General features: G+C 43.4%; 2 protein-coding genes across 2 annotated transcripts; one reads left to right on the top strand and one right to left on the bottom strand.

Moving 5' to 3' along the window:
* Positions 1 to 244: 244 nt before the first annotated feature.
* LOC120844602 lies at positions 245 to 9,465 on the bottom strand. Its single transcript, XM_042294784.1, has 6 exons — positions 9,453 to 9,465; positions 4,929 to 5,045; positions 3,182 to 3,453; positions 2,758 to 2,923; positions 685 to 806; positions 245 to 454 (listed from the first exon to the last, which is right to left on the bottom strand). Exons 2-6 carry the CDS (start codon positions 4,948 to 4,950, stop codon positions 245 to 247), a joined length of 792 nt encoding a protein of 263 aa, XP_042150718.1. The 5' UTR covers positions 4,951 to 5,045; positions 9,453 to 9,465.
* A 2,268-nt stretch (positions 9,466 to 11,733) lies between these two features.
* Positions 11,734 to 12,201, top strand: LOC121838504 (piggyBac transposable element-derived protein 4-like). Its single transcript, XM_042294783.1, has one exon. It carries the CDS (start codon positions 11,734 to 11,736, stop codon positions 12,199 to 12,201), a length of 468 nt encoding a protein of 155 aa, XP_042150717.1.
* The last annotated feature ends 232 nt before the right edge of the window (positions 12,202 to 12,433 follow it).

The raw sequence follows: 12,433 nt of genomic DNA, 5'->3' as shown, positions 1-12,433 counted from the left end.
CAGCTAGCCTGCCAATATTGGGCCACTCTGTTTGCCAATTTTCAGCCAATATCGGACCATTCTGTTTGCCACTTTTCAGCCAATATTGGACCACTCTATTTCCCCATTTTCAGCCAATATTTTACCATTCTGTTTGCCCATTTTCAGCCAATATTGGACCACTCTATTTGCCCATTTTCAGCCAATATTGGACCACTCCGCTTGCCCATTTTCAGCCAATATTGGGCATAACGGCACTGCCCTTTTAGCCTAGATAGGTTTTGCCAACCACGTTAAAATTGGCTGCCAATCTCTGTCGGAACGGCAGCCAAATGTCCGAAGGCCTTTTTCGCCAAGCTACTACAAATATTGGGCGTGCCTTTCTCCTGGCACCGTGGTTGAGCAGTTTACCACACTTGCACTGGTAACCCTTTGCCGCCAGGCTCTTCCCGATATTTGGCAATATAATGTACAACTGCAACAACAGATAATAGTTTTAGCTCTCTTGTATTGATAACACTGAAGATTTTCTTTGCAACATGCAGGCTAAAAATATATAATTTTACCATCAGAAAATATTGCGTGCATTTTAGTTTGCCATGCAAATGAACAAAATAATTTCTTTGCTAAAAATTTATTTTGAAAACAACTTTCTGTGCTATTTTTTTTTGCACTTCACACATCGCCAGTTGGCAGTTGACTGGCCTCTGTTTGGCGGCAAAACCTCTCGCGCCTGCCCCCCTCCCGGTCCACAGCACCGGCCAGGTACTTGCCAATGGCCTTTTCGACATCTGGCACATTGGCAGCCTTCGCACTCTTGATGGTCTCTGAAAGTGGAAATTTTAAACGTTCTGCATTAAACATCAAGGCATAACGGTTGCCGCTGATACTTAGAATAGTTTTAGGATCAGGAAATTGGATCCAACCAGGGTTAAATCTCTATCCAGAGCAGTAGTAATTAAAATACAGATGTCAGGTCAAGAGCTAGGTATAGAGAAGCAACATGCTCCTCTCTTTTACTGATTACTATACTAATGACCACACTTCTATTCTAAGAAGAGGTTCCCATCAGCACTGCACAGCTATACTCTGTCTCAGTAGTTGTGTGCAGTGTGGAGCTGCAAGGTGCGACGAGGTGGAGGAGTACCCAATGCGGTTACAAGTTCCGGTACGGCTCAGATTGCACAGAGTCAAATGTCGATGATACAATAACGATTGACCGGAATTTCAGGGTCATGTGAATTTAAAGATGGTCCGGGCAATATTGAATATATTGCCATTCAGGATTATACAAACAGTACTCAAGTCGTCCCGGGTGATATGAGCACGTGAACCATCGGTGCATGCGAAACGAGTGGGTGGGCGCAGCTGGTCTTAGAGGGGAAGAGAGTACGCACAGTTGCCGCTGGCCCCCTCTCCACCTCCAGTCTATGCTGGCCAAGCGGCAGAATGCCTGGCTCACAGCCCAACAAGCCAAGGTTAACTCACATGCCCAACAAAGCTGTGTCGTCGATGGTAGAAACACTTAACGCTCTTGATGTTCCATGCTGCACCATAAGTGCAAGCAATATGAGTCGAGAAAGCGCTGCGCAGCTTTATGCATTTTGGATGGGGCTTATGAGCAACTACAAGGGCAGAAGAGTGCAAACAAACATCACAGACAAAGTATACACACAAGTTAGCTTGTCTTGGATTAAACAAATTCAGGATTATATGAATATTTTTTCGTGTTCCCGGGTAATCCCTATCATCGAGATTATGCTGTATTTATAGAGTATGAACTATTCAGGCATATGGAATGACTCGGCAGACTGTAAGGAATAACTTAATTGCCTGTAATGGCTTCTACAGAGACCAGACAATGCAGGCGAAGACTGATACGCTGTGTAAGAACACATGTACACTGGTGCATTTATGTTCTTGATTGGCTGACAAGGGCTACAGTTGCACTACACTGCATGCAACTTGTGAGATAGAGTATATGCTGCATTCAGGCATAGCTAGAATTTTCAGGCACTATAATAGGCCTTTTGAACTAAATATGTTACGCTATAACAGATTAGAAGCATTGTTGAAAACGAACTTACTTTAGAAAAAGGCTGTGTGTATTATTGTAAATGTAAAATATAACACTCAAGACTAAAAATCTTTTTCATACAATGAACCTTCTTCCAAATACTAGCCAATGTGAATATTCTCTAGCACCATATGGTACATAATTAAAGTATAATAAATTTAACACACTGAGATTACCCTCCATACCTCACCTGACTGAGATCACTACTGCCTGTAACCTACGTGATGGTAGCCTATAGACTGTTCCTCATAATTGAACTATAACCACTGCACACAAATGTTAAAGCATCATCTCCCATCATCACCAAACCAATTATTATGACAAAAAGTACAAATAGAACCTGTGACCACCCTTCGATGAGACAAATCATGTTTCAATCTCTGTAAACTAATCCCCAAATAGTTTATAGTGTTTACTAACATTTATTGGTGCAATTCTTTTTCTCTTATATTTTTCTTTGTATCACATTTGTCACCTTGCTGCTTGCTGAGTGAACAAGTGTGCAAACCTTGTCAAGCCAACAACTGCTGGGTTTTTGTCTGCCTCCCAGTGCCTGTACTATATGCTACATCACAGGCACAAATAAAGGATTTGATTTGAAAGTGACATGCTATAACAGTCAAGCAGTTGCATGCACTTCAGCAAACTCGAATAACAAGGATCTATCAATGTGTTGATCAATTAAGCAAATATAATCATACCTGTCACAATGTGGCAGAGGAGGGTCCCCCGGAAAGGTAGCTTGCCTTTCCGGCCCAGGAGGCTAAATTTTATTTGGACCTCCTTCTTGAGGGCCCTTTCCAGAAGGCTTCGGCAGGCCTCGGCAACCGTGTCAGTTGCCCTGACCCACGTAGCCACCTCCAGCTGCTGTGAAAGACAAGGGACAACGGAAATGTAGAAGCATGACTAAATACCAAATCAAACACAGAAACACGGCTATGACGACACAACCAGTTTTCATTTTCCTTCATACTGAAAAGCTATCATTTATTAACATTGAGTAAAGCAAATGCAGTGTCCACCCGTTTAGTGGCCGAGTATGATAGTCGACATTATGAGCCAGCGACAAGCACTGCAGTGCATGTTGGAAAAATCATCATATGAAAGGAGGAAAGTGCAACATACCAGGGCTGTGGCTGTAGCTTTATCCTTCAGGGCATTTTCCAATTCCCTGAATTCTTCCATAGTCGCCGCGGGCAGCTTTGGAAGGGGCGCCCGCGACGGCTCTGGAGCCATTTCCGGCGAAGGCGGTGCAGCAGACATTGAGGCCTTCATTTGCGATAAATTAAAACTTAAGTTTCTAATGTCCTGCTGCATCGCCCCCAACTGCCGCAAAATCTCCCCATTCTGTAGCCGAAGCTCAAGCACCAGCTTAACTATTGGAGACTGCTCTGGACCTGAAATGGAAGATTAATTAGGGTGAGTAATGCATTATCAAGCTCTGGCCCTGGGTCCTATGGAGAAGTAAGCTGTGCAGCACTAGCGGACACCAGTCTTTCCCTTCTTTAAAAGCAAAAGATTAAAATGGCTTGACTGATAAAAGAAATCATCAGGAGCCGTGAACCTAAAAATATATATGTTTATGACTGCACTCGCTAAGAGACAAGCACTGTTATGTGTGTGCTAAATTTGAGGCTGCCTGCAGATGGTAGTTTTGGAGTACACAACTCACACACCGTGGTTGCACACACTTTGCCCATTGTATAAATGGTGTGAAAAAATTCATAAATAAAATATATATTTTGCAGTGTGCATAGCAGGAGCCTGCAAATACAAAAAAACAAACAATTATATTTAACCTTGATCTTTATTATCTCATATTTGAACCATAAAAGAAAGCACATGGCTGTATGAAAAAGGGCTGCATTAAGCCGTCATAAACCAGCCAGGTTGTATCAGCTGTGCATCAATCATGTCAATGCAACAAATGGTAGACAAAAAATTACATCAGTTTTCCACCAATGCAAGGAATATGTTGAGAAGTCCCCAGAGTGAAGGAGATAGCATTGGGTAGAGCTGGTCTCATAAGCTGATCAGCAACCTTGTTGCACCATAACTAACATAGGAGGTGCAATCATAGTCAGCAAAGTTATTTCAGCTATTTTGACAGTACAACTCAACGGCTGCTATACTAGGAAACACTATACAAATTAGCTGTAAAAAAAAGGTAGCTGTGTCACTGCCAGTGGGAAACACATTACAGCAATTACCTCTTATTCATGCACTATTCAGCTGAAGCATTAAAAAAAGATAAATGATGGTTACGCTATAAGGTCCAAAGCTGACAAGCTAATTACTAGCTAGTAATTCCCACATTTGGCTCCTAGTAGAATCATGCTGAATAAAAGATATGAATGTTCCAACATTCTTAAACTCCTAAGCTTAATTTGGAAACCATATCCCAGCACTGCAGCCGACAGGTTCAAAATGCCAGCCCGGCACACTTAAACTAGGACAGCCAGTGCAAACAAGTCTACTATAACAGTGGTTAAACAGGCCGGCAGGCCCTTGCTTTCGCAAGTTAGATTACAGGTTTCTGAGTATAAAATACCCGGAGAAAAGCTGGAGTGCCCACCACCTTGTGGCCAGTTGTTACTCACCAAATATTCAGACCTTGAGCATTAATACTTCACACTTTCATTTTGACACTATCAAGATGGCTGACGTCAAGGGATATATATATATATATATATATATATATATATATATATATATATATATATATATATATATATATATATATAAAAAAAACCACATGTCAAAGCTCCTTTGGTTAGGCCGGTGTTAGGAAATAAAACATTAAAAAGGCTAACACAAGGACCACTGACTGGTGTTGTGCTTGGTTGCATACAGTAAAAATTGGAGGACTTACAATTTGAGGCCCCCAACGTCATCCCAGCTCCTGCCGGGAGTTCCTCAATGGAACCTGAAGGCGCCTCCAGGGCACCGTCCACTCTGGTCAGGCTTTGCCCAGATGATGTCGATGAGGCTGAACCACAATGTAATGACAAAAATTATTTCGGCCCAGAACAGTTGGCTAACATAGTAGACACATGGTGCAAATTTTGTTAGCCTCTCTCTGACAATTAAAATTAGAAGCAAAGGGAGCATGTTGGTGAAAGGCGCTGCGGTTCGTAGAAAGAATAACACACAGAAGGACAAGACACAAACACTCACATACACAGGGACAGGACACAAACACAGACACACAAACAGACACAGATAAAATCAGAAAGATTGTATGCGTGCCTGTGTTCGTGTCCTGTCCCTGTGTATGCGAGTGTTTGTGTTTGTGTCTCGTCCTTCTGTGTGTTATTCTTTCTACGAACTGGAGTGCAATTAAAATTAGTTTTGAAGTCTCTCTCCCGTCCTGTGTGACCAAACAATCTGATAACTTGCAGTCATGAGCAAAGCAGTTCCACACTTTGAAGTAATATCAGGAAAAAAGGAATTTGCCAACCAAATGTGGAAAAGATCTGGAAAAAGATAGTCCCAACATTTCGAAACTATTTGTTTCTTCTTCAGGGGATGAATAAAGGATGTCAGTCTTTTCATCTTTTAGGTGTTACATCACTTTGTCTTTGTCGGTGTTGTTGGGTTAGCTTCGTCGTGCCCTATCCGTTATCCCATTGTGGAGGCCGTTCACATATAACGTAGGAAGTGTCCCTAGTGACCTATTGATGATGTTTGAAGTGTGTTGAATATGCCATGATTCAATGAGCCGCCTCCTACGTAGATTCGGTGCCGTGTCCAGGATGCTTGCGTTTTCAAATGCAATACGGTGGTCGAGGTTATCACAGTGTTCAGCGAAAGCACTGCGCTCTTTGTCAAAGTTTCTCACATCGTTCTTATGTTGGCGAAGCTGGTCGTGAAAGTTCTTTGTTTCGCCGATGTAAGAGGCATGGCACTGGGAGCATGGGACCTTATAAATGACACCTTAATTGGGCCTTCGCCTTCGGTGGTCTGTTCTTAGGGCGAGGTAGAAAGCATCCGACACTGGTTTGTGAGCAACCAGGACGTGTTCTTTTGCAAACAGTCGGGATAGCATCTCGCTTATCCCTTTCTTGTAAGGGATGCTAATCCGTGCTATCGGTTTGGAAACTGTCGAAGGTTGTTTCATCCAATTACGGTTCTGACGACGGATGACGTGGTGAATGAAGTTACCGGGGGAGCCGTTCTTCTTTAGGTCGTCCATGATAATCCGTTCCTCCTTTCTTTTGTCGTCCTCAGATGAGCACAAGGTGTTGGTTCTGTTAAAAAGAGTAGAAACGACAGATACCTTATGGCCGACGGTGGGTGGAGTCGAACTGGAGGTAATGGTTGGAGGACTCCAACCACCCTGTCGGCCATAAGGTATGTGTCGTTTCTGCTCTTTTTAACAGAACCAACACCTTGTGCTCATCTGAGGACGACAAAAGAAAGGAGGAACGGATTATCATGGACGACCTAAGGAAGAACGGCTCCCCCGGTAACTTCATTCACCACGTCATCCGTCGTCAGAACCGTAATTGGATGAAACAACCTTAGATAGTTTCCAAACCGATAGCACGGATTAGCATCCCTTACAAGAAAGGGATAAGCGAGATGCTATCCCGACTGTTTGCAAAAGAACACGTCCTGGTTGCTCACAAACCAGTGTCGGATGCTTTCTACCTCGCCCTAAGAACAGACCACCGAAGGCGAAGGCCCAATTAAGGTGTCATTTATAAGATCCCATGCTCCCAGTGCCCTGCCTCTTACATCGGCGAAACAAAGAACTTTCACAACCAGCTTCACCAACATAAGAACGATGTGAGAAACTTTGACAAAGAGCGCAGTGCTTTCGCTGAACACTGTGATAACCTCGACCACCGCATTTGAGAACGCAAGCATCCTGGACACGGCACCAAATCTACGTAGGAGGCGGCTCATTGAATCATGGCATATTCAACACACTTCAAACATCATAAATAGGTCACTAGGGACACTTCCTGCGATATATATGAACGGCCTCCACAATGGGATAACGGATAGGGCACGACGAAGCTAACCCAACAACACCGACAAAGACAAAGTGATGTAACACCTAAAAGATGAAGAGACTGACATCCTTTATCCTTAACGGCAATCGTTATCCCGCTTTTCAAAGCTGGAGCGCGAAATAATATTGAAAATTATCGTCCGATTTCAATTTTACCAGGTATTGCTCAGCTGTTAGAAAAACACTTGTGCTTGGTCATGACACGCTTTTTGGATAAGCATCGTATTATGTCGCCCTCTCAGTACGGTTTCGTGCAAGGTCGAGGCACTCAAATGTTACTTGAAGATTTTTCTGATTTGCTGAACTCGTCGTTTGAGCGGAATCAAGTCGCGTGCGCGTTATTTCTAGACGTCAGTAAGGCATTCGATAGTGTATGTCACCGTCTGTTGCTAAATAAGCTGTCAATGGTGGGATTTCGCGGTTCCTTTTTATTGCTGTTACAAAATTTTCTTCAGGATAGGCGCCAATGTGTTTCGATTGAACAATTTCGAAGTAACTTCTCGATAATTAAAGCTGGTGTTCCGCAGGGTTCAGTACTTAGTCCTTTATTATTTAATATTTATGTGAACGATCTTTCTAGTACCGTGCCCACTTCAATATTTCAATATGCGGACGATACTGTAATTGTAGCCTGCGCTTCTAAGTATTTGCACGCAATTTCTTTGCTTCAAAATGCGGCAAATAGGGCAATGGACTGGTTTGATGCAAATTTAATTTCTATTAATACGACAAAAACTCAACTAATTTGTTTTCATAGCCCATTAAAACAAGTCAGTCTCACTTCTCCGCTTTTTTTGCACACGTCTAATTGTCTTAATTGCGCGTGTACCCCTGTGAATTACACATCTACAGTTAAATACCTTGGTTTGATTTTTGATAGCGATCTTGCCTGGAATTCACAGCTCGCTCATATCTGTAAGAAGCTTCGCGCGGTGTCTTGTTTGATGTACAGTGTTAGATACGTTATGCCATTATCCGTTCGTAAGGTTATCATTCATGCCCTGGGCTATAGTGTGCTTCGTTATGGAATAACTGTGTACGGCCACTGTGCCCTTCGATGGAAAATAAGAATCAATTCAATTTTGCGTTCTTTGTTAAAAGTTATTTCTTATGATTTAAGTCTTGATAAAGATACTGACGTATTTAGAGCATTATGCTTTCCGGATTTCAACTCTCTGTTGATAGAAACTGTACTTTTTCGTCATTTCTGGAATAGTTCTTTTAAAGTACCTTATGCCCCAGCCCGTTGCCTAAGGCCAAAAAAACGTTACTGTATACCTCGGTGCAGCACAAGATATGGCGAACGCATGCGCCGTTACTATGTTCCCTCGTATTTTAACAAGCTTCCTATGAGTATTTTTTGTGCTAGTACAAAATACAAACTGAAAAAAGCGCTCAGAAATAGAATTGTATAAAGATTTCTTTTCTGTGTGTGTCATAGCTTGATTTATCTATGTGGGGTTTTTGTGTTTTACTGTCATTGCTTTACTTTGTCACTGTCTGCCAGGCACTACCTTTCAAGCCCGATGAGGCTTCGGTAGGCCTGAATCTGTACATGCTATTTTTTCATTCAATAAAAGTATTATTATTATTATTCATCCCCTGAAGAAGAAACAAATAGTTTCGAAATGTTGGGACTATCTTTTTCCAGATCTTTTCCACATTTGGTAGGCAAATTCCTTTTTTCCTGATTTTCTACCCAACCAGACAGAATTCTGTCAAATATGTTCACCTTTGGAGTAATATGCTTACTGTTTTCTTCATTCTACCACTGCAACAGACTTCTTCCAGGCTGACTTTTCAGCTCTTCTACTCCAAGTACAATGCAAGCTGGCAACAATTTTACCTAAAGTTGTTGCCACTTAAAGATCGGGGAAAAGAGGAGGGGGATATTTTGGCAAGTTGCTAGTAACCCCCAGACCAGAGGCTCTCACAATTTGTCATCTCACAAGCCCTAGCAACCAGCAACAAAGTTTGTTGCTAGGGTTTGCGAACTCCCCTGTCTCCGTGAACCATAATGCTGACCACCGGGCATTATACCAGTAAGAATAGAAGAGTTTAAAAACCAACCTGCGTGAGCTCTATTGCAATGATAGCAGAACTGAAAAAGTACAGATATTAGAATGAGCTGCGAAATTGATCTTTCTCAATCTTAAAACGTTAGGGTGAGAGGGTGATCGATGTGGGTGCCGATGGAACCAAAGAATGATCTGCTCGACCAAGGAGTTTCGAAGTAATCACTTTGAGAGCTGCTGCCCAGCACGAAGACCTCTCAACTGAAACATTGCGACTTTTATCATTTGCTGATTTGGACTTCAATGCAACCAAGCAATAAGCAAAGTATGACTTCTACAAGAATACGAAAATGTGGCTTACCTTGCTCCGAGGAGCTGGTCCCAGTGAGACCACTCGCTAAAAAGGAAAAGTTTACAATTGGTCACCCTCCTCCAGTTTTGATTAGATCATTCTAGTAAATATTTATTTACTGGAGTAAGGCTAAAAGCAGTCGGTGTACATTCTAAATTGGAACAAACTGCTTAGAAGAGAAGAAAGCACATGTGAAGGCAACTACAGTGGAACACTATGGACACATTGAAGAGGAAAACGTGAAATAAAACGGTACTGTCAAGGAAGACATGTAACCTGACTCAAAACGCAAAGGCATTAAAGATGCCAGACCCCATGGTCACGAGCATATGAGCTCGTCCACCATTTACGTGGTAGAGCCATATCATATCGATATGGCTCTACCACAAATGCTCCCTGATTTCCACTCATAGCTGCCCAAAGCACGCTGCTGGTTTTAAAACATGTGGCGCCGCGATGGAACCACCAACAGCGAGCACATTTGTATTACCGGGATAAACAGAAACGCAAACAACAGAATATGACCTCTTGCACTTGGGAGTTCATGCTGCTTATGTCAGGTGACACAACTTGTATTAAAAACTACCAGTTCCACTGGTCACATCGCAATTCATCCAGGTACTAGTCTGCTGTCGTGTAGGTTCAAGGGTGAACCAAACAGTCATTGTTTTCTGATTGCGTAATACCACAGTACACAGATATAGAAGGACCAAAAGGGGATAAGTGCCACGCAAATAATGAGGAGTAGAGTACTCTGTTGGCCTAGTTGGTTATACATGTTTAACCCTTTCAGTACGGAAGACGAGCTGAGCTCGCCCACCATTTACGCACAAATAATCCTGAAGACGAGTACAGCTCGTCCAGAGTCCGCATTATCAATACAACGATCCTGAGGACGAATTCAGCTCGTCTGTATCACGGAGCTTCTTAGAACGACCGACAGATGGCAGGAGAAGTCAAAACCGGTGAAATTAGCTGAATTTAGACGTTTTTTTCGTGAGGCTGCTGGCTACACTGAACTTTAGAAATGGCGTCGTCCGGGCGGCCGCACGATGTGTGTCCACGCGTTGCGAAACAAGGAAAAAAAAAAGGAAACAGCGCGCAGTTTCTGAAACTTCTTCGAGTGAAAGCGACTACGAATTGGAAAGTGATTCTGGTGAGTCGTTGATTGATTATTTGACTTCAGATGAGAGCGACACAGAGATTGATGATGATTTCGACACCGCACGTGTGTGGACGAAGATCGACGTGGGCGATATTCCTCGTGCGCCACCTCGTTTCCCTTTTGTGGGATCACCGGGATTCAAGGGCCACCTGGAAGAAGGTGACGGCGTTGTCGAATATTTTGAACAGTTCTTCGATGAAGAGCTGGTCGACCTGATTGTCGCAGAGACCAACCGCTACGCAACCCAGTTTCTTCGGTCGCACCACGCTTCCCACCTCAAAACATGGAGACAGATCGACAAAAAAGAACTGATGACCTTCTTCGCGCTCATCATTCTGCAGGGGTCATTGAGAAACCAGACGTGAAATCTTACTGGTCAACAAGAGAGGTTCTCCGCACGCCTGCATTCGGAGACGTGATGAGCCGCGACCGCTTCATGCTGATAATGAAATTTCTACACTTCACTGACAACGAGGCGCCAGTCGACAAGCACCCGAACCCAAAGCTTAGAAAATTGTGGTCCGTGCTCACAAGAATGACCGAGATGTTTCAAACTCTCTACACACCAGAGCGAGATGTGTCAGTTGACGAGAGCCTTCTTCGTTTCAAAGGCAGGCTGTCTTGGAAACAGTACATGCCACTGAAACGTGCCCGTTTTGGCGTCAAGTTTTTCGTGCTGTGCGAGTCCTCCAGTGGTTACATCTGGAACATGCTTATGTACATGGGAAAGGTGCTGTTGTTGGTGACGCAGATGTGGCCATGGGTACACGTGTGGTATTGTCCCTGATGAGTCCCCTTCTCGATAAGGGCTACTGTGTAACCGTGGATAACTATTACAACTCACCCGAACTAGTTGAAGCACTTCTGGAGCGCAAGACAGATGTCTACGGGACAGCACGATCTGGACGATCTGGACGCAAGGGAATGCCGAGCTTCGATACAAGACAACTTGAGAAAGGTCAAACTGAAGCTTACCAAAAAGGCAAGTGCCTCTCACTTCAGTGGAAGGACAAGAAGGTGGTAACCTTCCTCAGCACGGTGCACTCTGTGGCAATGGTGGATGTAACAAACCAGAGAGGTGAAGTTGCGTCCAAGCCACAGATAGTGATGAATTAAAACAACACCATGGGTGGTGTTGACAAGAGTGACCAAATTCTTTCATATTACCCCTGTGCAAGAAATGGACAGAAAATATACTACAAAAAGGTGTTCCGTCATCTGCTAGACATGGCCATCTACAATGCGTTCATTATCTACCAGAAGAGTGGCAACACCACCACACATCTTGAGTTCAGGCTCAAGTTAGTGGAGGGCCTCATTCAACTGAACTGTGACCCCCAGAGTCGACCCAAGAAAGGGAGGCTCTCTGACAACACTCTCTCGCGACTGACTGAGCGACACTTCCCAGACTACCTACCTCCAACTGAGAAGAAAGAGAGCCCAACAAGAAGATGCGTTGTCTGCACAAGAAAAAAAAGCTCGCAAGGAAACAAGGACGTGGTGCCCAGACTGTGGTGTCGCCCTGTGTGCGATACAGTGTTTTCGCACATATCACACAAAGGCAAACTTTTGAACGGGATGTCCTGGGACTGACTAAGCCCGTAGTCTCGTGAACAGAGACACTAGGTACTGATGTTGACAGAATTGCTTTGTAAATTCATGAATAAAATAAAGTGAGTATGTGCAGTGAAGCCCACTTTTTCCACATTACGTGCAGTGAAGCCCCCTTCTTAACATTTATAAAAATATTGTTTGTCCATTTATGCTGTGCTTTTGATAAAATTTTTTATATGATTGTGCTCTACGGACTAGGCTGAACAGGTTG

This window comes from Ixodes scapularis, unplaced genomic scaffold (genome assembly GCF_016920785.2).
Source record: "Ixodes scapularis isolate PalLabHiFi unplaced genomic scaffold, ASM1692078v2 PGA_scaffold6__148_contigs__length_123643588, whole genome shotgun sequence".
NCBI lineage: Eukaryota > Metazoa > Arthropoda > Arachnida > Ixodida > Ixodidae > Ixodes > Ixodes scapularis.
Note: the sequence above shows the minus strand (reverse complement) of the source record. Positions and strands in the feature narration are given on the sequence as shown.

What these genes read in the sequence shown, in the direction of transcription:
- LOC120844602 (XM_042294784.1), bottom strand. Translation starts at nt 4,950, where the DNA reads ATGACGTTGGGGGCCTCAAATT. An exon ending in AAGCTACAGCCACAGCCCTG is followed by an intron (nt 2,924 to 3,181) that starts GTATGTTGCACT and finishes TGTCTTTCACAG; the next exon opens with CAGCTGGAGGTGGCTACGTG. An exon ending in CCTCTGCCACATTGTGACAG is followed by an intron (nt 807 to 2,757) that starts GTATGATTATAT and finishes TTCCACTTTCAG; the next exon opens with AGACCATCAAGAGTGCGAAG.
- LOC121838504 (XM_042294783.1), top strand. Translation starts at nt 11,734, where the DNA reads ATGGGTGGTGTTGACAAGAGTGACCAAATTCTTTCATATTACCCCTGT.